Consider the following 24,135-nt stretch of genomic DNA (forward strand, 5'->3'; position numbering starts at 1 on the left):
TGCAGTTATGAAACGTAACTTTAACCTCAGCCAAACCGATTTGCTCAGTTGTAAATAAAACAGCGAAGTAAACGTGACCCGACAGACAGAACCTGAGTGAATGAAGTCCAGCGTTTAACCACTGAGAGCTAAAACTCAGCTGAGGTTTCAAAGCTGTGTGCCGGTGATTGGACATCAGCCGCTGATGAAGCTGTTCGCCTATAAAGTGCTCTGTAAGGAAACGAGCTCCAGCAGCTCTGCGCTCGGGGAAAACACTATATTTACTTATCTTGTGCAGAAAAATGCGCTGACATTGCTTTATATCGAGCACCGGCTGCCCAGTTAAACTGTGACTATCACCAGGTAACGTAGGCGTGTTTCTTGAATTAGCAGCAGGTGTTAAACAGCTGACAGATGCATGCAGGTAAACTGAGGGTCTGTTGAGCTGGTCGCTGGTTTCGTGAGAAAAATGTCAGCTCGTTCTTTATGTTACAGAAGCACAGAGACACAAGACCAGGCGGAAAGAGACGATCGTTCGGTGAAAATGAGAATCTGCGAATGCAACATGTGGAACACGGAGAGTGGAATATGTAAACAAACCGGTTAACGTAACCCCCTCGGTGCACTCTGCATGCTAACTGTTAGCAGAGCTAGTGAAATCTCTGAAAACATCTGAGCACTTTTGCAAACATGTTCTATGTTGACAACCTGACCAGACATACGGCGCGACATTCGCGGCTAAAACACTGTTAAAAGTGTAGCTGGTGACAGAAAAACGGGGTATTTTAAAACTACACCACCACCATTGCTGCCTGTGATTTGATCTGCATTCTGGGATAACTGGCTGCCCCAAGTCTACACAAGCAATCGATTATCTAGGATCGACCTGTTTTGACTTACTTTGCACGGCAACCAATCAAATGTTAGAGAAGCTGCATGGGCAGCGTTAACCCCGCCCCCTGAGTTTGATGGGTGAGGCTGACAGATAAAATTATTTCATGATGAGAGCCAGGCGCCATGACTGCCAAAATGAAATAAATAAATATATCATTAAATAATTAATTAAATGTGTCAATAATTAATTAAATGTGTCAATAATTAATTAAAATGTGTCAATAATTAATTAAAATGTGAAATACATAAATAATTAATTACATGTGTCATAACTATTTAATTAATTAATTCCAATTTTAATTAATTATTGCCACATTTAATTAATTATTTAATGGTGTATTTAATTAATGCATTATGGCAGTCCTGGCACTCCATAGAGACGCTGACAGATCGGTTTTCTTTCTTTCTATCGGGTTTGATTTTCTTTACTGGAAGAGATCAAATTATTGGTGGGGACACGTCACTTCCGTCCGTGACAATCTACGCCCTTGGTAAAAAACTTTGAAGTCCGAACTTTCAATGTGGCTGAAACAGACTCAGCGTTGCTGCAGCTTGTTGCTGTGTCAGCTTACATCAGTCATGTGATCTGGAGGTGCAGCGTGTCCGTGGACCACAGAGGGTTAATAACACTCACCTTCCTTCATTTCCACAGTGTAACATCCACCCACCTGTGTAACATCCGAAATTCCCATGGTGTTGTTCAAAATGTGCTCTGGCACGATCATAAGCATCGCTTGCTGCTGAAAACAAGAAAAAAGCCGTCCTGCTATGGGCTGAACCATTTGTTAATGTGGAGGGGGGGACACTATGCAATATATCCAGTTCTAGCATTTATATTCACTGCTGACTGTAACTACGCTCAAACTGTTAATGCGATCTTATTTTAATAAACAACACTGTCATATGCAAAACTGGGGTGGCACTTGGGGTGGCAAGGGATCATTTTAGGGTGGCACTTGCCACCCCATGCCACCCTTCTAGATCCGCCCCTGCTGATGAAGCCAACAGGTTCGCTTCATTTGCAAAAAGCAGATATGAGTTTCTGAGGCCACAGTCTTCTGTGGCAGAAGGGGAATCAGGGGAAGCCCTGGAGGAGTCCACCACCCACCAGAAACAGGTCTGAGCTCTCACTGCAGTGGTAAAGGGGCTACACAGCCCACATGAGGCTGAGGGATGCAGCCTTCTGTCAGACTGTCACTAACACAGAGAAACACCCGTGTACACTCATACTCATGGGCACATACACCAATCAACCTAACCCCACTAACTGCTCGTCTTTGGACTGTGGGAGCCAGAGAACCCAGAGAGGACCCAGACATGGGGAGAGCATGCAAACAGCTTAGATGTTGGATTTGAACCCAGAACCTTCTTGCTGTCAGGAAACAGTGCCAACCACTTTTCCACTGTGCTGCCTGTTTGACTCTGATACACCCATTTTTGAGCTCTTAAAAACAGCCCTCCACACAACAGAGACAAACCATAAAGGACTTTGTGGCTTGTAGCAACCGAAGAAAGTTTAAGGTGCAAAATAAAGAGGTTGAAAGGAAAGTAATAAAGATGTAATTATAACAGTAATGTTGGCTGTGTATCACGTGTGGCATGTCATTGTGGGGCTGGCCTCTGCTGGGATTGAGAATATGTGATGGCGGGGGCAGGGTTGGTTACTGGGGTTTATCCTGATCTCCTGTTTAGTGGAACTGTGCTCCTTTGAATCCACAGCACTAACCTGGCACACACACATAAAATGCATCATTGCTACAGAGCACAGCAGGACTCATTATGAGTGGTGGGGCAGGCTGGATGGTGTTGAGGAGTCGTATCGCAGTGACATTGGCTCCCCTGCTTCACTCTCTCCTGCCCCACTAATGCAACTCACTAATCCCTCTGTCCCCTTTAGGTGGGGCTCACGCTGACAAGATAAAATAAGCTGCAGGACTGGTGGGTGGGGGCTGTGCTGTCAGCCCCCCTGGGTCTGCTCCTCTGTGATCCTCAGTGGGCCAGTATGCCTCTCCTGGTAGCTCCATGGGGGATGGTGTGGTGGGTTGGTGGGTGCCATGGCGACTATGTGCGGACTTCACATTTTTGTCTGCTGTGACAGCTCCTTGATCTGGGCGGGGCCAGTGGGGTGTGGGGGCTGGTAGGTCCTTTGTGGGGCTTTGGACGTTGCCTGCAGGCACGTGCAGAGGGGGGGGCTAGAGGGGCTTGAGCACCCGCCCCTTTCCTGATGGGTGCCCAAGGTGCCCTTTTGTTGAGGCAACTTTAAAAAAAAAAAAAAAAGATTATTATTATTTTATGTGTGTGTGTGCGGAGTCCTGTCTGTGCCCCTCAACAATAATATTTAACTATTAATCACAGTTTTGCTAAATAAAAGGATCTGGCTTGCATCAGTCACATGATCACATTTAACCAATGATCGCCCTTGACGGCAGAACGCGCTGGTTACGAGCCGGGAACGAGCTCACAAAGAGCACGCGCATTTTTAGCGGTCCGGAGCTGTAGGAGAAACACAAGTTAACTCAGAGACACAGACTGATGCCACAAAACCAGTAAGTAGGTGTACAGCGCACACTGTAGTGTGTAGCACACAGGAGTATTAGCTTATTACGTACACGTTGGTAAGCTGTCTTGTTGCTACTGACGAACTGAAACAAACGAGCGTGCTGTGTGTGCAACAGCGCGACAAACATTACCTGTCCTTTTATTAACTGCACAGGTAGTGCTGGTCACAGCTGCTGGCTACCTGTGTAAGGCTGTCATGGGTCTGTAGCTCTGTCACCGTTTTAGGGAACATATTTAGTTTTAAAGTAAGTTTCCGGGCTTTTCCTGCCTTTCTGGAGGGATTATATTTCACTAAAAAATGATCTAATATGCATGTTCACATAATAATTATTATAATTATATTATATTAAAAACACAAGCTGTATTTTAAAGAACATACATTAAGAAGCAGTTTATATTAGATTTATATTTTAAATAAGACAAAAGTTGGATTTTACAGCAGTAAAATGATTGTATCTCTACAGTTTAAACATGTAATAAGCTTTGCCCTGCACAGAGTGGATAGTGAAACACATGGAATCATCATAAATACATTATTTCATATTCATTACTTCCCCCTCCTCTTTGCTTTATTATTGTAGCTCTAGTAATAAATAATAATGTAAGGATGCCCATAGTATATACAGTATTCTGAAGAAGGTCTAAAGTGTCACTGTGTGTGTGCATGTGTGTGTTTTATTTAGATGGATTTTGAAAAACATATTACTCATGATATAACATTGTGCAGACATGGCTGGTAAGGACATGAGGAGGAAACAGCAGGACCTGTGTGAGGCTACTAAAGGCAGGGCTATAACATTTTTCTGTCATCATTTTATTATAGATTAAGTGCAGGAGTTGTTAGGTGTGGATAATTAGATTATAGTTTATTGCAATAGCAAGTTGTGCCTTGTTCTCAGATAGACAGCAAGTGCAGAGTGATATATGAAATGATGGGATGGAAGGAAGAAGAGAAGCAAAGAGTGATTCACAGGCAGAGCCTAAATTATTTCTCACAGTTTTTTGTTGCCTTATGGTTCCAAGCGCTGTCACCAATCTTTGCATTTTGTTATTATCTCATGATACTTGTTTAATCAGCTACCATCTCTCCTGTGGACTTTTTAATGTCTACAGTCTCAGACCAACACAGCCCTGCCCTCCAGCACTATCCACAGCAACCCCTCAACAGCAACATTGTACCCATCAGGTAAAGCATCGGCTACGTTTGCTTTGCCTTGTTGCCCATATTAGATTCTTGATGAATGTGTGTTGTTGTTATTCAGCCTGGTTCAATGTGCCCCTTTCTAACTTTGAGCACCCGCCCCTTTAAACCTCTCTGCACGGCCCTGGTTGCCTGAATATTGTCAGGCAGCTGGGTGCTGTGCCTCGACCCTTTCTTCCTTTGCATTTGTGGTTTGGTGCCATAAATGCACAAATAGAAGAGCCACCTCGACGGGACAACACTCAGCGGTTCATCTGTCTCTCTTCCACAGCATGTCTTTATCCTGTCTTCCTTCTCTCACCCCAACCAATCACAGCAGATGGCCCCGCCCCTCCCTGAGCCTGGTTCTGCCGGAGGTTTCTTCCTGTTAAAAGGGAGTTTTTTCTTCCCACTGTCGCCAAAGTGCTGCTCATAGGGGGTCATATTGTTGGGTTTTTCTCTGTATGTATTATTGTACGAGCTACCTTACAGTATAAAGCACCTTGAGACGACTGCTGTTGTGATTTGGTGCTGTGTAAATAAAACTGAATTGAATTAAGAAACAACTCTTAGATTCCTCACATGATTCTCCTGTATTCCTACGGGACGCCAAGGTAATATAACATGGAAGTGTGTCGCAGTGCCTGGTGGCCACATGTTACCCATAAACTGTCAACCTGACCGTGCTGTAGCTACGTCCAAAGACTAGTTAAAGATTAAAGCTTTTTGGGGGGTTAAATCTGACATAAATAAAGAAAGAATAACATTAAAGTCGATTCTTTTGATCACTGTAGTTCTACTTTGAGGATATGATGTGTAAAAACCCTCAGTTGTGGCTGGTGGATCTCACATTCCTGGTCTTTGTAATTCCAGTTCAATGAAGCCTCATTTTCACCTTTTTCCAGGTAAATTTTCCCAACTGTTCTAATGTCCATGCTGTGGCATTGTCCCATCATTTGTATTTCCTGTTAATGGATTTTTAATATGGTCTGGGAAATTACTATATATGAGTAACTTCCTGTTGTATTGCAGCTTAAGGCCATTGTCACTGAAATAAAGCCCGAGTTGTAATAGTTTGCATCCAGAACGAGGAAAAGGAAGAAACCCAAACACTGCTCAGTGGATGAGTCCGTCCTGGAATAAATACCAGGACAAAACTAAAAAGAAGAGCTTGTTTCCTCGAAGCAACAACAGAAAGCTCTTTGTCTCTACAGATGTTTCTGGGAAACACGTTAACAATATTTAAACATTTGTTCTTAATAAACGTTTTTACTTAATGATGCTTTATGATATTTCTATCTGACCTAATGCAGCAGCGTATCCACATGAACTCTGCAGTGTTTCTACCCAGAGGCCACCGTGGTCCTTCTTTACTAATGCTGAGGGTTTTCTCCCAGCCGTGATAGCCTTTGACAGGTAAACTGAGTCATTCCAGCCCAGTGCAAAAATAACCTCCCTGTCTGCTCTTAACTTCACGCATCGATGCTAAAACGTTGCATAACTGAACCTGCAGACTGTGATCCTGTAGCTGTCGAGGAGAGGGCTTGATGCCGTCCATCTTCTGCTCAATTAACAACGCCTGCAACCTTTTGAGCCTTGGTCCTGCTACAGTCACAAATATAACATCATCACTCTTTATTTGATCCACTACACTGCTGTCATTTCTCTGTTATGGCCCCACAAGGTCACTGAATTCTGTCATTCTTCTCCAATCCATGGTTTTCAGTCACTGGTGGGCAACATTACTCTACCACGACTGCAAACAGTGGACAGTTGGTAGGTAGTCCTGCAGGACGCCTGTCTCGAGCCAAGGCTACTTGGAACATCTCTCCATGGAGGAACAATGAAGACATGAAGAGAAACTATAAATCTTTGGGACTTGTGCTCCAACAGCTTTGTTTAAAGGCCTGAAAGTGGCGACGTCTCTCCCAGAGCTCCAGCTCAGTGACATCTATGTGTGCCTTGTATGCTTCAGCTGACGCTGCTGCCAGGATGAAAGCTGTCAAACCGAGCACAGCTACATGTTCCACCTGGATGGGTAAATAATGTGTTTGAGGTGAGAACAATCAGGAAAGCTCGCCAGCGGCTTTACTTCCTGAGGAGGCTGAGGAAGTTTGGCATGAACGCCAACATCACCTCAAATTTCTACAGGTGTGCAGTCGAGCGCTTGCTGACGAGCTGCATCACAGTTTGGTACGAAGCTGCTCTGCCAGCAGCCGTAAATCACTACAGAGGGTGAAGGCAGCAGAGCACATCACTGGCACGAGGCTTCCTGCCATTCAGGACATTTATCTCCAGCGGTGCCTCCATAAAGCACACAGCATCATCAAGGACCACAGCCACCCAGCACATCAGCTGTTCTCCTTGTTACCATCGTTACAGGAGTCTGTCTGCTCGGACTACAAGACTCAAAAACTGTTTCTACCACCAAGCCGTACGACACCTCAACCACAACACTTAAACACACACAACACAGCACTCAGAAGCTACCTGCAGCTTCACAAGTACTCTGTTTAATCTGCACTGGTCACTCCACTTTATTGTCATTGATATTTATATTTAAAAGTGCAATACTGAAATTTTCTGCTGCTCATTCCTGTGCAATGTCCCATCTGCCCTCCCGTCATATTTCTCTTCAAGATTTTCTTATTTAATCACTAGTGTACATATATTTATAGATACAAATATATTTAGTCATCTTTTCTCTTTTACCATGTCTCTCTAATATTTGCTCCTTACTATTTTTCTATTTTCTTTATTATTTTCTTTTATTATATTTTCTCCTACTGTATCAAGCTGCCGAGTGACTGCTGCTCGTCAAACACATTTCATTGCAATGTTGACCCTGTGCTAACTTGCATATGACAAATAAAACTGAAAACTGAAAAGAAGAAACTGGTCGTTGTTAAAGGAAAGGTAATCTCCACATAAGCAGCTTAGATGACCTTCCACGTGTAAATCTTACAATGTGTTGACTTGGACATGAACAGTGTAGGACCAGAAAAGTCCCAGCAGTGTTAATTTGTCACATTAATGTAAAATGAAGTATTTTTCTGATGTTGGGTTAATCGTTCCTACAGTTTAAATGAGCCGTCACTGATGTTCACATGTGGCAGCCATACTCTACGGCTTCTGTAAATAAACACTGATTACTGAATCCAGTTTTGGCTACATTAAACTCAAAGACGTTCAAAGGATGGCTGGAAAGCTACAGACTGCAGTACTGTTTGGCACCAGTAGCAAAGTATGTCTGTTGTGGAGTTGTAGACATGTAACTTGAACATGTTTGTAACTTTTTACTAGCATTTTGTTTACTATGTTTCAGATCTATGGCACTAAATGGGGGACTGACCACGTTTTTGACCTTGACTGGACTTACTGGGTCCAGTAAAGATATCATAGCCAAAGGTGGCTCTGCTTCCAGTTCTGGCTTATAGGAAGATCTCTGAAGGTTGGGTGTAATCCTCTCCTGACTTTGGATCACTCTCTTAGATCTAAACCTCCAGCTCTGGACTCGCCATCCTCAAAGACTGCTCCATAAGAACACAGGCATGTGTGAACAGCCCACTCCTCCTTTGGTCAATGGCACACACTTTTAGACGATGTGTATTCAGCATCTGGCAAGAGTGGAATCAACTGGGGCTCTTTCTAAATTGGCGTCACCATTGATTGTGGTGGTGGCAGCAGCTCATTCTGCTGGCTCTGTGTAACAGGGTCATAAATCACATTGTTATAATGTGTTCTAAACCCCCAAACTGCTCCTTTTATACCTGACTTTTAGGACCTCCAAGCCTGTAGTTGTGTTCATTATCAGTTAGAGCCCCTCCTCGTTCTTTTCTTCTTCTTCGGTGCAATCCTATAAATACAGTGTACCCCTTTTGCCTCTCCCCTTTTCTACAATCCCCCTGTGGGAGAGGTGGGTGTCATTTCTTTCCAACACTTTAAAACACACATATAATGCATATTTAGCCACCTGGATGTTTCTGGTTGCAATTTTAGTTCGATTATTGTCATTATTAAGCCTGTTTTTGTTAGATGTTATAAGTGTGTCGTATGTGTGTATCATAAATGTGTTTTAGGCGCCATAAATGCTAGCATGAATATATACTCCTTGCTAGCTTGGGAGCTGTGGTGGGTTGAACTAACCCTCTTCCCCACTGTTTGTATTTGGTCGTAGGAGCTGGAGTGGGCAAATTATTTACTGGGAGGTCTTTCTTTCTTTTACCTTTTTTATCAGACACAACGCAGAATCACACCGGTTACATCTGCAGCTCATCCATCACCTGTTCTTCCCATCACTTAATGTTTTTGCTGCAAGACGTTGGAGTGAGTGCCATTTATTTTGCTGTTGTTTGGAGGCATTTTAGTTCAGTGAGAGACAGGAGGTCACGCAACAAACTGCTCAAACGAGTGGAAGCCGCTGCCCTCTGCTCGTCAGCTGGGAAACCTGGATCTCCCTTGTTGTGTTAACAGACCTCTCTGCATTGAATCATACCTGTTATTAACCTCTGTCTCTCTTCCACAACATGTCTTTATCCTGTTTTTCTTCTCTCACCCCAACCAATCACAGCAGATGGCCCCGCCCCTCCCTGAGCCTGGTTCTGTCGGAGGTTTCTTCCTGTTAAAAGGGAGTTTTTCCTTCCCACTGTCGCCAAAGTGCTGCTCATAGGGGGTCATATGATTGTTGGGTTTTTCTCTGTATCTATGAAGCGCCTTGAGGCGACTTTTGTTGTGATTTGGCGCTATATAAATAAAATTGAATTGTCAGGGTCAAAGTTCAGAGGTAAGTTTGTTTAGCAAATGAATGACAATAAATCATACATGTTTGCTGATTCACAGATTGACAGCCCGGAGGAACAGGGCTGTGTCGTTCCTGTGATGTGATTCAGCTTTATTTTAGTATTCATTTATTTTATTAGCTTTATTTCAGCCACTCAAACAAAACAACATTATATTAAAACAGAGTGCAGGTCTCATCCAACCATAGTTAAATATGTGCCAACTGAATCAGTACGTTTCATGTAGAAATATCTGTGGCAACCTTTTGTTGCAGCAATGATCTCAAAACACAGGGGGGGGGGGCTAAGATGAATGTCTGCTGTGAGGACAGGGGGTGTGCATGTGTGCTTAAGTCACGTGACACGTCATTTACGCAACATTTGGTCGATTTCAAAGTTACAGTGAGATAAAATCATGTTATGGATTGCACTCAGTATATTGTGCCGACATGGTGAGATTGTGTCTGTCGAGCCGAGGAGAGCGTCGCAGTGCCAAAAGCTGTAAAATGAACTATCAGGCTGGAGTGTGCTGCCACAGCACAGAGCAGTCACAGAGTCCTGCAGGCAGAAGAGGAGTGATCGTGTTACGGTGTGTTCACACCGAACGCGATGGACGCGAATAGAGCGTCAGGTTTACATGTAAAGTCAATGGAAAGGCGCGATGACGCGCGATTGCGGGTCCCGCGAAAATTCGGAAGCAGATTTGCGTCGCGAAAACGCCAAAACGCGTGAAACGCGCGTCAGTGTAGCGCGTCTGGCGCGTTTGACTCGCGAATAAAACCACGCGCGTGAGTTTTTGTGTTGCGTTTTGTGCATACGCGCGTTTCGCGTCTACCGCTCGAGTTGGAAAAATCTGAACTCCAGCGTCAAATCGCGCCGCGATAACCAATCAGGAGCCTGGTGACGTGGCTGTTACCTAGGTCAAAGGGGCAGATCCAGCCAAAGCCTTTCATACTTCAATGGAGGGGAAGGCTAATCAATGCGGTAGCAAACAACTCGGAGCTGTACAACACCAGCTGCTTTCAGTACCGAGACAGGAATAAAAAGGACCGAGCTTGGAGGAAGATATGTGAAGAGATCGGGCAACCTGGTAAGTTCATTCATTTCTCTTTTGAAAGTTTTCACTGACCCGGGGAAGCCGCACAAAAGCTAGCAAGCCACCGCTATTTTCCCACTGACGTACAAATACCGTTCTGCTTTTATGCATGTTGTCATTTAGGAATATATTTTATTGTTTATTAATAAACAGCACACAGTGGTCCCGCTGTTCATCCGTCACTGCTTTGCTTTTTCGCTGATTTTTTATTGCACAGTACAGCATTGCATTCTGCAGCCTGATTGACAAATCTCCTGCGCTTGCCAAATTTATCACGTTTGGTTTTGATAACCATCGCGTCCAATAGAAAAAACAGCACAAAAACACCCATAACTATGAGCCTCATTCGGAAATAGACACCTGCACCGTGAGGGAAAAAGGCGCACGAAAGTGGCGGGCAGATGAAGACAAACCGCGGCATAATAATACTTTTACGTTTTGCAATCTACAAAGGTTTGCACTTTGAGAATCAATTGTGAGAACTGTGACCAGGGGCTAGTTATTCTGAGAACCCCTGCAATAAATGAGGGACCACTGTCTACTCTACGATTATTATATCGAACCTGTTAACATTTAATACTGTATTGATAGAACCAACTGATTCTGCAGCAGAGCATCCCCAGTCCCTGAGCTCCTGCTGCTGCACCCACAGATATGTACAGCAAGCACTGATACCTTTTTAGTCGGTGGGATTCCCTTGTGATCACCTTTACTAAATATCTACAACCAATCTGATTATATCCTGTTATTGTTTTTTTTTTTTTTCAATGTTGAAATTAAAATCTAGTAGCAGCCTTCTCATTTCTTTGTGTTTTGTGCTGTTTTACAGGCCCACAGAGGAGGACGGCTCCGAGGCAGATGAGGGACGGGTCCCAGGACGGTCCATCGGCGGTGGAGCTGGCCATCCTGGAGTCCCTGAAGAGGCCACACCAGTCTCCAATGGAGCATTTCCTCCTCAGCCTTGTTCCTGCTCTGGAGAGCAGCTGGTCCTTTTTATTCCTGTCTCTCTGTAAATTCTTATATTTTATATATTTATGTTTAATGTTTTTCTGTTTGAGACTTTTAATATTATTTCAAATAAATGTTTATAATGACTAATGTCTCAGTTCTACTACACAGCAAATGTTGGCACACGACTTGACACATGTAGAATTTATTTCATATTATACTAATGACAAAATATACTGATACAGTGGGATGCAGAAGTTTGGGCAACCTTGTTAATAGACATTATTTTCCTGTATAAATTGTTGGTTGTTACAATAAAAAATGTCAGTTAAATATCATACAGGAGACACACACAGTGATATTTGAGAAGTGAAAAGAAGTTTACTGGATTTACAGAAAGTGTGCAATAATTGTTTAAACAAAATCAAGCAGGTGCATCAATTTGGGCACCACAAAAAAGAAATGAAATGAATATTTAGTGTATATCAATGTGTGTGTCTCCTATATGATATATGGGGTGCCTTTGTCTGGACGTGCTTCCCATCCAGAGCTGCACAGCACAGAGGAAAGTTCCAGCGCTCCTGGAATCCCTCTGTGATGGACCGCCAGTCTCCAGGTGAAGGCACAGCCATGAAGTCGTCCACTAGACAGTCCCAGATGGACGTCGCTGCCTGGGGGGTGATCTGGCTCACCGTGGACACACCGACTCTGAAACTGAACGCGATGGTCCTGAAGGAGTCCCCGGTGACAAGGAACCTGGACAAAATTGTTCAAAATCAGTATTATGTGTACTGCAGTTACAAAATACATTATTCAAATTCCAAAATACTTTTGTGATGTCAGATTTAAATCACAAAACATGAATCTTACATAAAACATTTTGTAATTATAAGGATAATTACAAAATGTATATTAGATAATATCTAAAACAGTTGTGTTTTGTTTTAACTTTAACATATCATAATTTGATTGGTAGCAACTTTTGCCACTACAGTGAGCCAATCACTCATAATTCCTAAACATGTCAATCAGGTAGGAATGAAGTAAGACATTAATAGAAATAAAGAGTTGTATGTTGACATGTAGCCCTTTCCTTGCTTAAATCATTAATATTTTTGAAAAATTAATCTGTGATAAGACAGCTTATCAAGATAGAACCATGTAACTAGAGATGAACCAAACTGTTCACAGTTTTATCTAACTCTGTTTTAATAAAGGCTGTGACCCCTGCTATAGAGTCTGACAGCTGCAGGGATTATATACAAATATTCAACTATCCCAGAATTAAACCAGGTCTAAATAAAAAGGAGTGAGTATCACTACAAAGGTTAACTCAGTGGTCCTAATGCTACAGTTTGATATCAGCAAACACCGAGCGCATACATTGATGTGACACCACAGCCATGCTATCATGCAAACACTGATAACAGCATAAATCGAATTAAATCGGGACTTGATGAGACCTTCTGAGTATCACTAGAAATATTATAAAGAGTCGTCTCTGTACCACAGTTTGCTTTCAGTAAACACCGACAGCATTCACTGTTAGCATAGCACATCCATGTTAGCAGTGTATAAATGGATGGTTTAGCATATATTAGCACAGGTATCAATAAAGGACTACCGTATTAAATAGTTTTACTAACCTCAGGCAGACGGACAGGCGCTCTGCAGGTGGGATTGAGCGTCTGTAGTTGGTGTCTAGGCGGGCAATGCTGGGACCGACGAGGGAAAGCAGGTCCTCAAACTGGCCGACGGTGATAGCGCTGGAATCGGCCGTCATCCAGGCGCAGCTCCTGGAGCAAGTGGTGAAACTCACCAAACTGCTCATGCCTCTGGAGGACCTGATGGACCCAGGTACAGCGAGGACGTCTTTTACGCTGCTGCTCTGCTCTCCACAGTACATAGAGACGGGAGACTCTCTCTTCAAGCGCTAGCTCGATAGCTGCCATCTTGCAAAGATACCGGTCTGGCACAACTCCCTCCCACATTCCTCCCACATTTCCGGTTCACGCGCGTCAAAATATCATATTTTGACGCGCGATGGATTTTTCTTGGACACGCGTTGAGACGCGAATGTACACGCGTCAAATTAGGGGCGTTTGGGGCGTTTTATTCGCGTCCATCGCGTTCGGTGTGAACACACCGTTAGCCACCTTACAAAACAAAAAGACATGAAGTGAAAAGCAGAGCGCAGAGTGAGGCAGAAGAAGACAGACTGGGCCAAGTCCTGCATGTGCGAGAGCGAGCGAGACCCGGGACAACGTCATCCGCCTCGCCTGGACTAGTCCGCCGGCCGGAGGAGGGACAGTGGCTGCACTGTGCAGCCGAAGACTCACTTTGATCGCGCAGGAAACGAGCGACGCAACCGGTCCACCGTCCGTGCAAACTGCGCCAGGCAGCGTATTGCACGCTGGAGGACACCGAGGAAAGTCACAGTAGGAGCGGCGCTTAGTGAGAGGTGATGTCGGGGGGACATGGCTTCTTCTCCGGTCACCCCAGCATCGCTTGAAGGAGAAACACCTTCACCCACCGGGAACGAGGAGCCCGCGACCACCCGACAGGTACGACACGCCTCCGAGACCCTCTGCGCGCCCGGTAACGTTGTAACGTTTTACCGAAGTTCATTCGCAAACACACCAGTTTAAGATGGACCCGAGAATCAGCACACGGGAGCACTGGTGTCTGACTCAGCAGAAACGGCTCGACGTGCGTGTAATGCTTCGTATTTGATAACGATGGAATAATTCTTTAAAATAAGCACACAGATAAACACTGGTGGGTGGAAAAGTTCGTGTTTTGGTGAAATGAGTCCCGCCTAGTCCGGTCTACACCTCATTCAGCAAACATCTGAGTCACCCTGAGACGCCAGTGCGCGTCCTTGTGATGCAAAAAGCCGTAAGTGACACGCTGTTTACACGCAGGAGCAGTTTAACACATGCAGGTTGTGCCAGTAGGCGTTTCCTTCAATGTGACACCAAACGTGTAAATCAGTGCTGGGAGCGGATGTTGGACCTGATCAGTCTTAATCTGACAAACTGTAGTTCCTGCTCTGTTTCTAATTCAGCCCCATGACAGACAACCAGCATGTTCTCCTGTCACGTGTTATTGACACGCACATATTTAGTCCGTGTGTGGGATGTTAAAGGTGAGTTTGTTCAGGGCACGATCAGACTGAGGCCATTTCAACAGGTGCAAGGAAGTGTTAGTGTGGTTACTACGGCAGCACTGATGCCCTGATGAGTGCACATGGCTGGAATGAAAAGTCAATGCTATGTATAGCATGAACTACTTGTTGTCTAAGGCGGTGCAGAGAGTGAGCAGGAAATATCTGAGGTTGGATATTTCAGTACATACAGAGCTGTGCAGAGACATTAGGATCTTAAACTATTGTCTGTATCTGGCAAAGCGAGAATCTGAGCCTTGTGTACAAACTGTCTGGTGTTTGTTCTGGCAGGAATATGAAACTACTGTGCACAGCATGCTTATTAAGATGGCCCAGGACCAGGTCATCTTGCAGGATGGTAGTGTTACATCGAGAAGGTTCCTCTTTAATTGTTGGATTTCTGTGTGAGTTTTCTCCCTGTGCCTCTGTGGCCTCTCCCCACAGTATCTGTGTTTGTGTTTAAAGTGTTTAAAGTACAGCACTAGATGATCGTATGGGTGAATGTGACTTGTTGTAAAGCACTTTGAGTTGTTGTCTATATAAAGTCTAAATGGAAATCCACTTATGTGCAGAGGACCAGAAGATCCAGCGCATCGAAATAAAAAGTTCTTTGCTTAAACAATGAATTGTGCGATAAAATATTAATTTACAAATTCATTTTTAAGTTATTTTATTTATTCAATACAAAAGTAATTTATTATCTAGTAATTTAATTTAAAATAAAATTCTGTTGGTTTTTGTTTTTTGCCCTTCTGCCCCGTCCCTCTTCTCAGCTGTTTCTCTTTCTTTCTCCCCTTCTTTTCCCCAGTCAAGTCTGTCCCGTATTCAGTAAGTGAAAATAAAATGTGTAGGCAGAGTGTAAACACAGAGGCTGAATGGCCTTTGGTATAGGTGCAAAGCTAAGACTGTCTAACCAATGACAGAGCTCCTTACCTCGCACCGGCTAATTTGCATTGCTCCGGGATTTTGGAAATTTATCCATTTATTCATTATGATGTGGTTCAGCATCATAATGCTGAACCACAGAAACACACACACACACACACACACACACACACACACACACACACATATATATATATATATATATATATATATATATATATATATATATATATATATATATTAGGGGTGCAACGATATTCGTATCGATATTGAACCGTTCGATACAGTGCTTTTGGTTCAGTACACATATGTATCGAACAATACAATATTTTTAATTTATTTTATCAACTTTCCTTCTGACGATGCTGTCTGTGTTGAGCGCTCAGTGGATCTGCGTTCGACTACTCCGCCTAGGCTGCACTGTCGAGCACAGATCCACTGAGCGCAGCGCAAGCTAGCGAGACAGAAGTTAAGCTCCTTGCAACATGGCAAACTGAACCTCCCCCACCCTCATTCAGATCTGGTGTTTGGAATTATTTTGGTTTTCATGTGACGTATGACCCTGAAGGTAAGCGAGTCATGGACTAAAGTAAAACAGTATGTTGGATGTGCCACGCAATGCTCAATTACATGGGTGGGAACTAGTGTGTTAGCGCAGTTAGCTCGTTAACGTGTTGACGCCGTCCAGCCCCACGCACGGGGCAATCCGCGGTCGCTCGTTAACGGAGATTTGCCGTGTTGTGGCGTTAAGGTCATTTCAGATTAACGCTGACAGCACTAGTGGGAACACAACGAATATGACTGCACATTTACTCCGACATCATCCTGGTGCAAAGACAAGTGGAAGCAGACAAAACAACAAGCACGCATGCTACAAACTTTACCCGAGTCATTTAGACAGCTGTTAGCACAGGATTCTCCTTATGGGGACCTGATATGTTTAATATGCTGCTGAGAATATAGCCCAGAAGAAGCGTATAGTAGAGCTTTTATTTTGAAAGAGCCATTTCTCTGTAATAAACTCTCTTTTCCAAAGATGGGTGATTCCTCCATCAGATAGATTTTTTTATTATTATTTTGGTGTTTCAGCAACATTAAATTTAAAAACTGTACATTTGAGTTAAAATATATATTTATAATTTTAATAACTGACAAATTAAAAAGGCATGAACATTTTTTTTGTATCGAAAAAATATCGAACCGTGAATTTTGTTTGTCGTTGCACCCCTAATATATTTGTATATATGTGTGTGTGTATTTATACATCAATCCATTTTCTTGCTTATGGAGTGCAGGGCCTGGGACCTACTCCATGTCAGCTTTCAGTGTTTATGAACATGAACATTATGAACTCATGACTCCCTTGGGAAGTCTATGGTTTTTCATAGGCAGGGGATATTTGTTTTATCACAGTTCATTACCAAACAGAGCAGGGTTCTAATTGATTTGTGGCTTTTAGGATATTATGTATAGGTGTGTAAAAGTGGAGTGAATATAATTACAAACAGCAATGCTAGTGGAGTGATGACAGACAGGGCGGTTGGGGGGTGGTGAACAGTTTGCCAACAGTTCTGCCCCTGTAGAGAAGGACATCTGCCATTTCTTTTTCCTTTTAGTCAAACAATTCAGGTAGTGATGAAAGAAAATCAGACTGTGGCAGTGCTTGCAGCAGGTAACGGAGTGATAATGCAGAGTTTTTACTGCAGTGGACAGTCCCTAGTGTGACCATCGCTGGAACCAACCAGCTGATTTACACCATGGCAGCAGTCATCAGTGAAGTTCTTGGCTGCAACATGAACGATCTCAAGTAGCAATGCTACTAAACTTGCTGGAGAACTTTTAGTTCAGGCCACTTGATGAGTTTCACACAGTACTGCATATTATTTTATTAGGTTGGCACAAATGTAGGATTGTGTTTGTGATATCACGATGTATCTGTTTCCTTTTCATATTACACTAAAGAGATCATCGCCTACAAGCCTCCGTAAACGAACAGCATGTCTATAAAAGCCCATTCATCATCCGGCCCTCCTGCTCAAACACAACCATGTAGCGCTCATCCCTCCACCCGTCTCATTCAGCATCCACACACATGTTGCAGGGAACGGGAAATAGAGTAGAGCAGCAAAGCTTGATTTCCTTTAGGATTGGTTAAACTAAAAGACGTTGACAAGGAATTTTAAGGGTTTTAGGAAGCATAAAACCGAAATCAGTTGTATTGGATACGAGTATAAATGAGTGCTTAGGCTCATGCAAGAAAAAACATCTTAGACAGGATATGACAAAACGTACTGTGATACAATTCTTCATTACTACAGCTCATTGAGTGCTTTTGTAAAAAGTCAAATCTGTGTGCTCCATTAAACCCTGTAGAAGTTGTTTCGAATGCTGACAGTGGACAAACAAAGTTGTCATTTAGCTTAAACATTAACAGTAGAAAAGGCCCGATAGGAATCTAACATCCTTGGAATCAAGCTGTGGGAGTGAGTTTTGAAACCTTTCTGTAGGACTGCTTTAAACTTGCCTTCTTGGTGATGTGTTGTCTGATGTCTTGTTTGACTTGAGCAGATTCTTTACGTGCTTTAAGTTTCTAACACATTTGCTTTAACCAGTAATTGAAACTGCTGAGTAGGAAGTACTAAAGTGGGTGTTGAGCATGTTGGGTGTGTCCTTATTACCTGTTTCGATGTTTTCTTTTAATTGAAAGCGTTTCATGAATATGAAATGCTTCTGCGTAATGTTAAACGTTATAAAATATTCTTATGATTTAAACTCTGTATTCATGGCTTATTCTTTCCTGGCCTTTCCTGTAAGCACTTTTATGCTCGGTGGTAAAATATCACAGAACTAGCAGTTTGGCGAGTGTCATACCGCCTGGATTAGTGGCTCAGCTGGTAATTCAGAGATTTATGTAGCTGAGTTTGCTGTGTCATGCTGATTTGGGGAGACTGGACACAGACCTGAGTCATTCTCTTCTGGGTGATCACAGTGGTTACTCTCCTCCCTTCCTCATCTCACCCTGCAAAGAAATCTGCCTTGACCTCTTCCTCTGTGTTAGTTTGCTGTCCTTTCATTAGCTAGCTTTAGGACTTCTCCTCTCCTCCATGAATGTATCCCCACTAATCCCATTACATGCTTGTCCTTGTCCCACATTTATCAAACATACTTTTTAAAATCAAACAGTTAGAAATGACATTCATTACTTCATTATGTAACATGTCCCTGTGATCTAAACAGCCTGTTAGCCCTCGGAGCACATTTAAGTAAATTGAAATAATTGTGCCGATAAATTAGATTTGAAAGCTCTTATTCTAATTTTCTGTTTTGATGATATTTGGGATATGCTGTTTATGTAGAACAGCTAAAACTAGTTCTTTATATTCCCATATAAATGATAAACACACATTATTTACAAAACACTGCCCGGTGGACGCCAAAGGACGGCCTGTTTTGATTACGCTGGGATCTTTTTGGAGCGCACATTTTTGGTCTACGATCAAAGCTGCCACACCACGCTGGATTAATCTCCCAGTAGCTGAGTTTATGAAGTCATAAGAAAGGAATGTCCCACATGTTCCTGCTGTTACACCATATTTGGACTGGGACACCTTTGCTAACCTCTGTTGCTCAATGACACACTGATTTGAATCTGGAGGCGCTGGCGACATATTTGCAGCAGTGTGGGTTCACAGAGGCTGTTTGGACTCTGAGCATGTGACACACCAGTAGCGTGCCACGCTGGGCCTCTCGGGGTGGCGTACAGTGTCACTGTGTGTGTCTATTTAAGTGTTTGTCGTGTAAATGAGGACAACCAAGATATGTGAAGTATAGAGTGGTGTACCACAGTGACAGGTTAATGTCAGTGTGAGTGTGTGTAGCAGTTTGTGTGGCCAGAGAAGGTCAGCAGCCTCCAGAGGACAAAGCGCTTGTGTTCTTCCACAATCGCCCGTTTGATCAGACAGATCATTTGGCATCTGTCAGGCTAAAAACAACAACGCAACATAAAACCAAGCATACGCTCTGCAGTCCTGCAGCTAACTCCTGACAGTCTGTCTGCTGTAGGCTGAAGAAATCAGGGGCTCATTCATCTGCACCTGTCAGCGTCTTTATGCTAACAATAGATCAAACAGTATGTGTCCACAGGATGTGTAATGTTGAAGGTTACCGTACATCCTTATCTCCAGCACTGAGAATCAGTTATCACTGATCGCTGTCTCTGCTTTGTTTTGACATATTTCATATTTATATATTTCATATTTATAAGGTAAATACCCTACAACATTACAGAGAAGAAGAAGTAACCCCAGGCTCGGTGAGGGGCAGCCATCTGCCGTCACCAGCTGGAGGTGATGAGTGGAAGACTCGATAGGCCACTCTTATTTTCATCCACTGCTTTGTTACCTCGACACGATGTTTTGGATCATCGTCATGCTTGAACATCCATCTTCATGGGACGAAGGTTCCTCGTCACAGTACGATACGCGGTCCTGTCTATTGGCCCTCCATGCAGGGAGGTCATGTTGTGCTCTTAGCAGAAAAGTGACCCATGTTTCCACCGCTTTACTGTGGGGGCGGTGTTCTTTGGTTTTTAGTGATTGTAAAGAAGTTTTCACAGACAAACCATCACAAAAAACCCATTAAGTGCCAACATAACATAAACCTGTAGTTTTAAAAATAAATAACTACGAATTTTCAAAAACTTCTTAACAGAAAATCTGTTTAAACAAAAAGGTTTTGACCTGCTTTTTAAAAGAATTGACAGAGTCAGCTGTAGACTGGTGCAGAGCCTTGGTGGTTTCTCTAATCCAGCACAGAGGCCAGTACATTAATCTAAATGCAGTGACACAAACACATTGATAATTTCTTCCAGTGCAGCAGAGGAGACCATGTTTCACAATTTAGAAATGTTAGGAGTGAGATAAAGATTTTACACAGTTGAAACTCAGAGAAGACTCAAACATTACACCAAGATTTTGAATGCTGAACTTAGCATGTGAACAAAAACAGAATAGAATGCATTTTATTGTCACTACACACATGCACAATAAGCTTCAGAGCATCTCCTATTCAGTGCAGACGTGGGAAAGAAAGAGGGGTGAGTTGCACAGTTCTGCAGCACTATCTACAAATATAGAAACAAAACATAGTGCTATATATTACAGTGTGGGTTACTGCACGTAAATTAAGTGTTGCACTGTGGTGATGATAGTTGTGTAGTCTGTGTGTAGAGGTCCTAGATTGGGGGGTGGAACTGTGTTTATCATGTGTGAGTTCAGGCTGGTTATGGGTCTGTGGGTCTCCTTGCTGATGCACCTGTAGCGCCTCCCTGAGGGAAGCAGGCTGAACATGTTGAAACCAGAGTGGGAGCTGTCCTTGATGATGTTTGCTGCTCTGCTGAGGCAGCGGGAGGAATAAATGTCCTTCAGGGAGGGGAGAGGGCAGCCGATGATCTTCTGTGCTGTCTTGACCACACTCTGAAGCCTCACTCTATCCGCCTTGGTGCAGCTGCCGTACCATACCGTGATGCAGTAGGTTAGCAGGCTCTCAATGGACGAGCGGTAGAAGGTCAGCAGCAGGTTGGAGTTCAGCTTGTACTTCCTGAGGACTCTCAGGAAGTGCAGCCGCTGTTGGGCCTTCTTGACGACCGCTGAGATGTTGTCTGTCCAGGAGATGTCAGCAGAGATGAGGACACCAAGGAACCGGGAGGTGTGGACCCTCTCCACACGCTCCCCGTTGATGTAGAGGGGGGCCAAGTCAGTGCCTCCTGACATTGACAATGACCTCCCAGTCCCAGGCTGTTTTCTGAAAACCATGCTGCCAGCTTCAGGACTCTGTATGCTGAATCTTTCATCCGGGCTGGACTTCTTATTCTTGACTGAACTTGGCTTTGCCCTGGTGAGTTCTTTTCTTTCTCAGAACCAACCCGATTCACCTTTCTGAGCTCACCCCGGTCCACTGACAGAGGTGGAGGGCTAGCTTCAGTTTTTAAAAACAAATTTCGATGTCGGCCGCTGTCATCATGTACCCCAGCTTCGAGGTGCAGTTATTGGAACTGAACTGAACCTCATTTCTTTGCGCTGTGGTGTATCGCCCCCCGAAATTTGTTACGGATTTTATTTCTGAATTTGCTGACTTACTGGGGAGTGTCGTCTTACGCTATGATCGTATTTTAATTCTTTGTGATTTTAACTTCCACGTTTGTTGCGAGGACGGCTCACTAGTCAAAGACTTCCTTGCTCTTATGAATTCGTTTAATCTCACCCAGTTCGTAAGTGATCCAACTCACACAAAAGGTCACACACTCGACTTGGTACTGTCCCGTGGTTTGGATATCTGCATCACGGACATTAAGGACTTCGGGATTTCGGACCATTTTCCGGTTTTGTTTAATACTGTTATTAACAATGTTGATTTGTATAGTGATGGTTCTCTACGGCAAACGCGCTCGATGAGCTCTCAGTCACTTGCTCATTTCACTGCTGCTTTTCTTGATTCTCCTCTTTCTGATGTTAATGGTATTGCAGATTTATCAGCGGAGGAACTTGCCAACCTTCTTAATACTACATGCGCCGACATTCTTAATTCGGTGGCACCTCTGAGGACAAAAAGTGCCAAATTGTTACGCCAACCCTGGCGTAATGACCCTACCGGCGCCCTTAGGCGTGGATGTCGGCGCGCTGAGCGAAAATGGAAAAAAGATAAACTCCATGTCTCTCTGGACATGCTTCGTAAATGTCTATCTAGGTATCAAAAGTCTGTTAAAGCTGCTAAATCTGCCTCCTTCTCTGGTATTATTTGGTCTAACTGCCATAATCCCCGAGCCCTTTTTAGTATTTGTAATTCCTCGATAAACCCTTGCCCCTTTACTTGTAGGGATGCCTCTCCTGTACTTCGTGATAATTTTTTTAAATATTTCACTGACAAAATTTAAGTTCTGAGGGCGTCTCTCTCATCTTGAGTCGTTGTTAGTTTCTGACTCTGTTCCAGTCCCTGAATGCTTGACTGTCCTTCAACAGTTCAATCCACTGTCTTATTCTCATTTAACAGCTATAAGTGATCATCTCTAACTCCCCCCGTGATATCGTTGTCATGGTCCTGGGTCGGTGACCCAGCGCTTTTAGTTTGTTATCATTTTCTAGATGATGATTGTTTAAGTTCTGTGTTATTTTCGATCTGCCTCTGAGTCTGCGTCTGTATCTGTCTGTCTATGGTGTCTCCCCATCTGTTTGTGAATCTGTCTGTTTAGTTCAATGTCTTGTCTGGTTCCATGTATCTGAGTTTCCTGTTTTATTGTGAAGGTCCGTGTCATATGTGAGTGTGATCAGTTTACGTTTCCCCTGTCCCGTCAGCCCAGATTCCTCCCAGCTGTGTTGCCCTCCTGTCTCTCATCCCCTGATTACTGGTGTGTGTATTTAAGCCCTGTGTGTTCTCCTGCCTGTTGCCGGTTCGTCTGTGTTCCTCCGTGTCAGTCTGTGTAACTCTGTGTCAGTCTGTTACCCTGTGTTCCACGGTGTCCTGTTCCTCGTCTGCGTCTCTCTGCTATTCATCATCTGTTGTCATATGCTCCCAGGTCTGTTATTTTAGTTCTCCCAGTTTAGGTGTCTTTAGTTGTTTGTTATGCCCCACTGTTTGTTTGCCACTACACCTCTGTAAATAAAACCACCGGTATCTCATCCACTGCCTGCATCTTGGGTCCTCCTTCTATATCCACACGGCTCGCCTCGGCAGCCGTGACAATCGTTCCCTCTCGTTTTCTTAAGGAAGCTTTGCACACTATCGGTCCCTGTATCCAACTTTTACTAAATGTATCCCTGTCATCAGGTTGTGCACCGTCAGTATTTAAGCGCGCTGTCGTGCAACCCATTATAAAGAAAAAGGATCTTGACCCTAGTGCTCTAACTACAGACCGATCTCCAAACTCCCTCTTATATCCAAAATTCTGGAAAACGTGGTTCTAAAACAACTTCAGTCCTTCCTTGATACTAACGGTATCAGTGAAAGTCAGTCTGGCTTTAAACCTCGCCATCGCACTGAGACAGCGTTAGTTAGGCTTTTTAATGATCTTCTTCTACCTGTGGGCCATTGTTTTAGTTTTACTAGATCTGACTGCTGCCTTTGACACAGTCGACCACAAGATTCTCATCTCTAGAACATGTCGTTGGTCTTAAAGTTATAGCTTTATCTTGGTTCATCTGTCAGAGAGGTCGTTTTCCGTAGCCATGGGGCAACACTCCTCGGCCTCTGCCCCATTGTGGTGTGCCTCAAGGATCTGTGCTCGGCCCAGTTCTCTTTTTCCTTGTACATGCTGCCTTTGGGAGTAATATTTAAAAAATATAACATTTCCTTTCACTGCTACGCCGACGACATACAAATTTATTTCCCTTTGACATCAGATGTCTCTACGTCTCTGGAACCCCTATTTGACTGTCTAAATGAGGTCCAAACGTGGTCACGTCTCTCACACTGAACGAGGATAAGACAGAAGTTATAGTTTTTGATAGTCACACCCCGCTGGAACAACTGCCTTAGGGTCCCTTGGTAGCCATCTCTCACTCACTGTTAGAAACCTTGGTGTTTTCCTGCTCTTTCAAACTCGAGAAACAGATCTCCTCTGTGGTAAAAAACTGTTTCTACCAGCTGCGTCAGATAT

At 43.6% G+C, this 24,135-nt stretch overlaps 2 protein-coding genes across 2 annotated transcripts in view; both read right to left on the reverse strand.

The window, feature by feature from the left end:
- LOC147337028 (uncharacterized) overlaps positions 1 to 24,135 on the reverse strand; it is a 642,403-nt gene that overhangs the window by 247,218 nt on the left and 371,050 nt on the right. The window lies entirely within an intron of this gene.
- Positions 10,287 to 13,355, reverse strand: LOC147337038 (uncharacterized). The gene is made up of 2 exons (XM_086287239.1): positions 13,081 to 13,355; positions 10,287 to 12,190 (listed from the first exon to the last, which is right to left on the reverse strand). The coding sequence occupies exons 1-2, from the start codon at positions 13,338 to 13,340 to the stop codon at positions 11,920 to 11,922; spliced, it is 531 nt and encodes a 176-aa protein (XP_086143365.1). The 5' UTR covers positions 13,341 to 13,355; the 3' UTR covers positions 10,287 to 11,919.

Source organism: Aulonocara sp. 'chitande type north' Nkhata Bay, linkage group LG3, assembly GCF_057382095.1.
Source record: "Aulonocara sp. 'chitande type north' Nkhata Bay isolate Kocher_YH1m ecotype deep benthic linkage group LG3, A_spYH_male_GT1.1, whole genome shotgun sequence".
Taxonomy (NCBI): domain Eukaryota; kingdom Metazoa; phylum Chordata; class Actinopteri; order Cichliformes; family Cichlidae; genus Aulonocara; species Aulonocara sp. 'chitande type north' Nkhata Bay.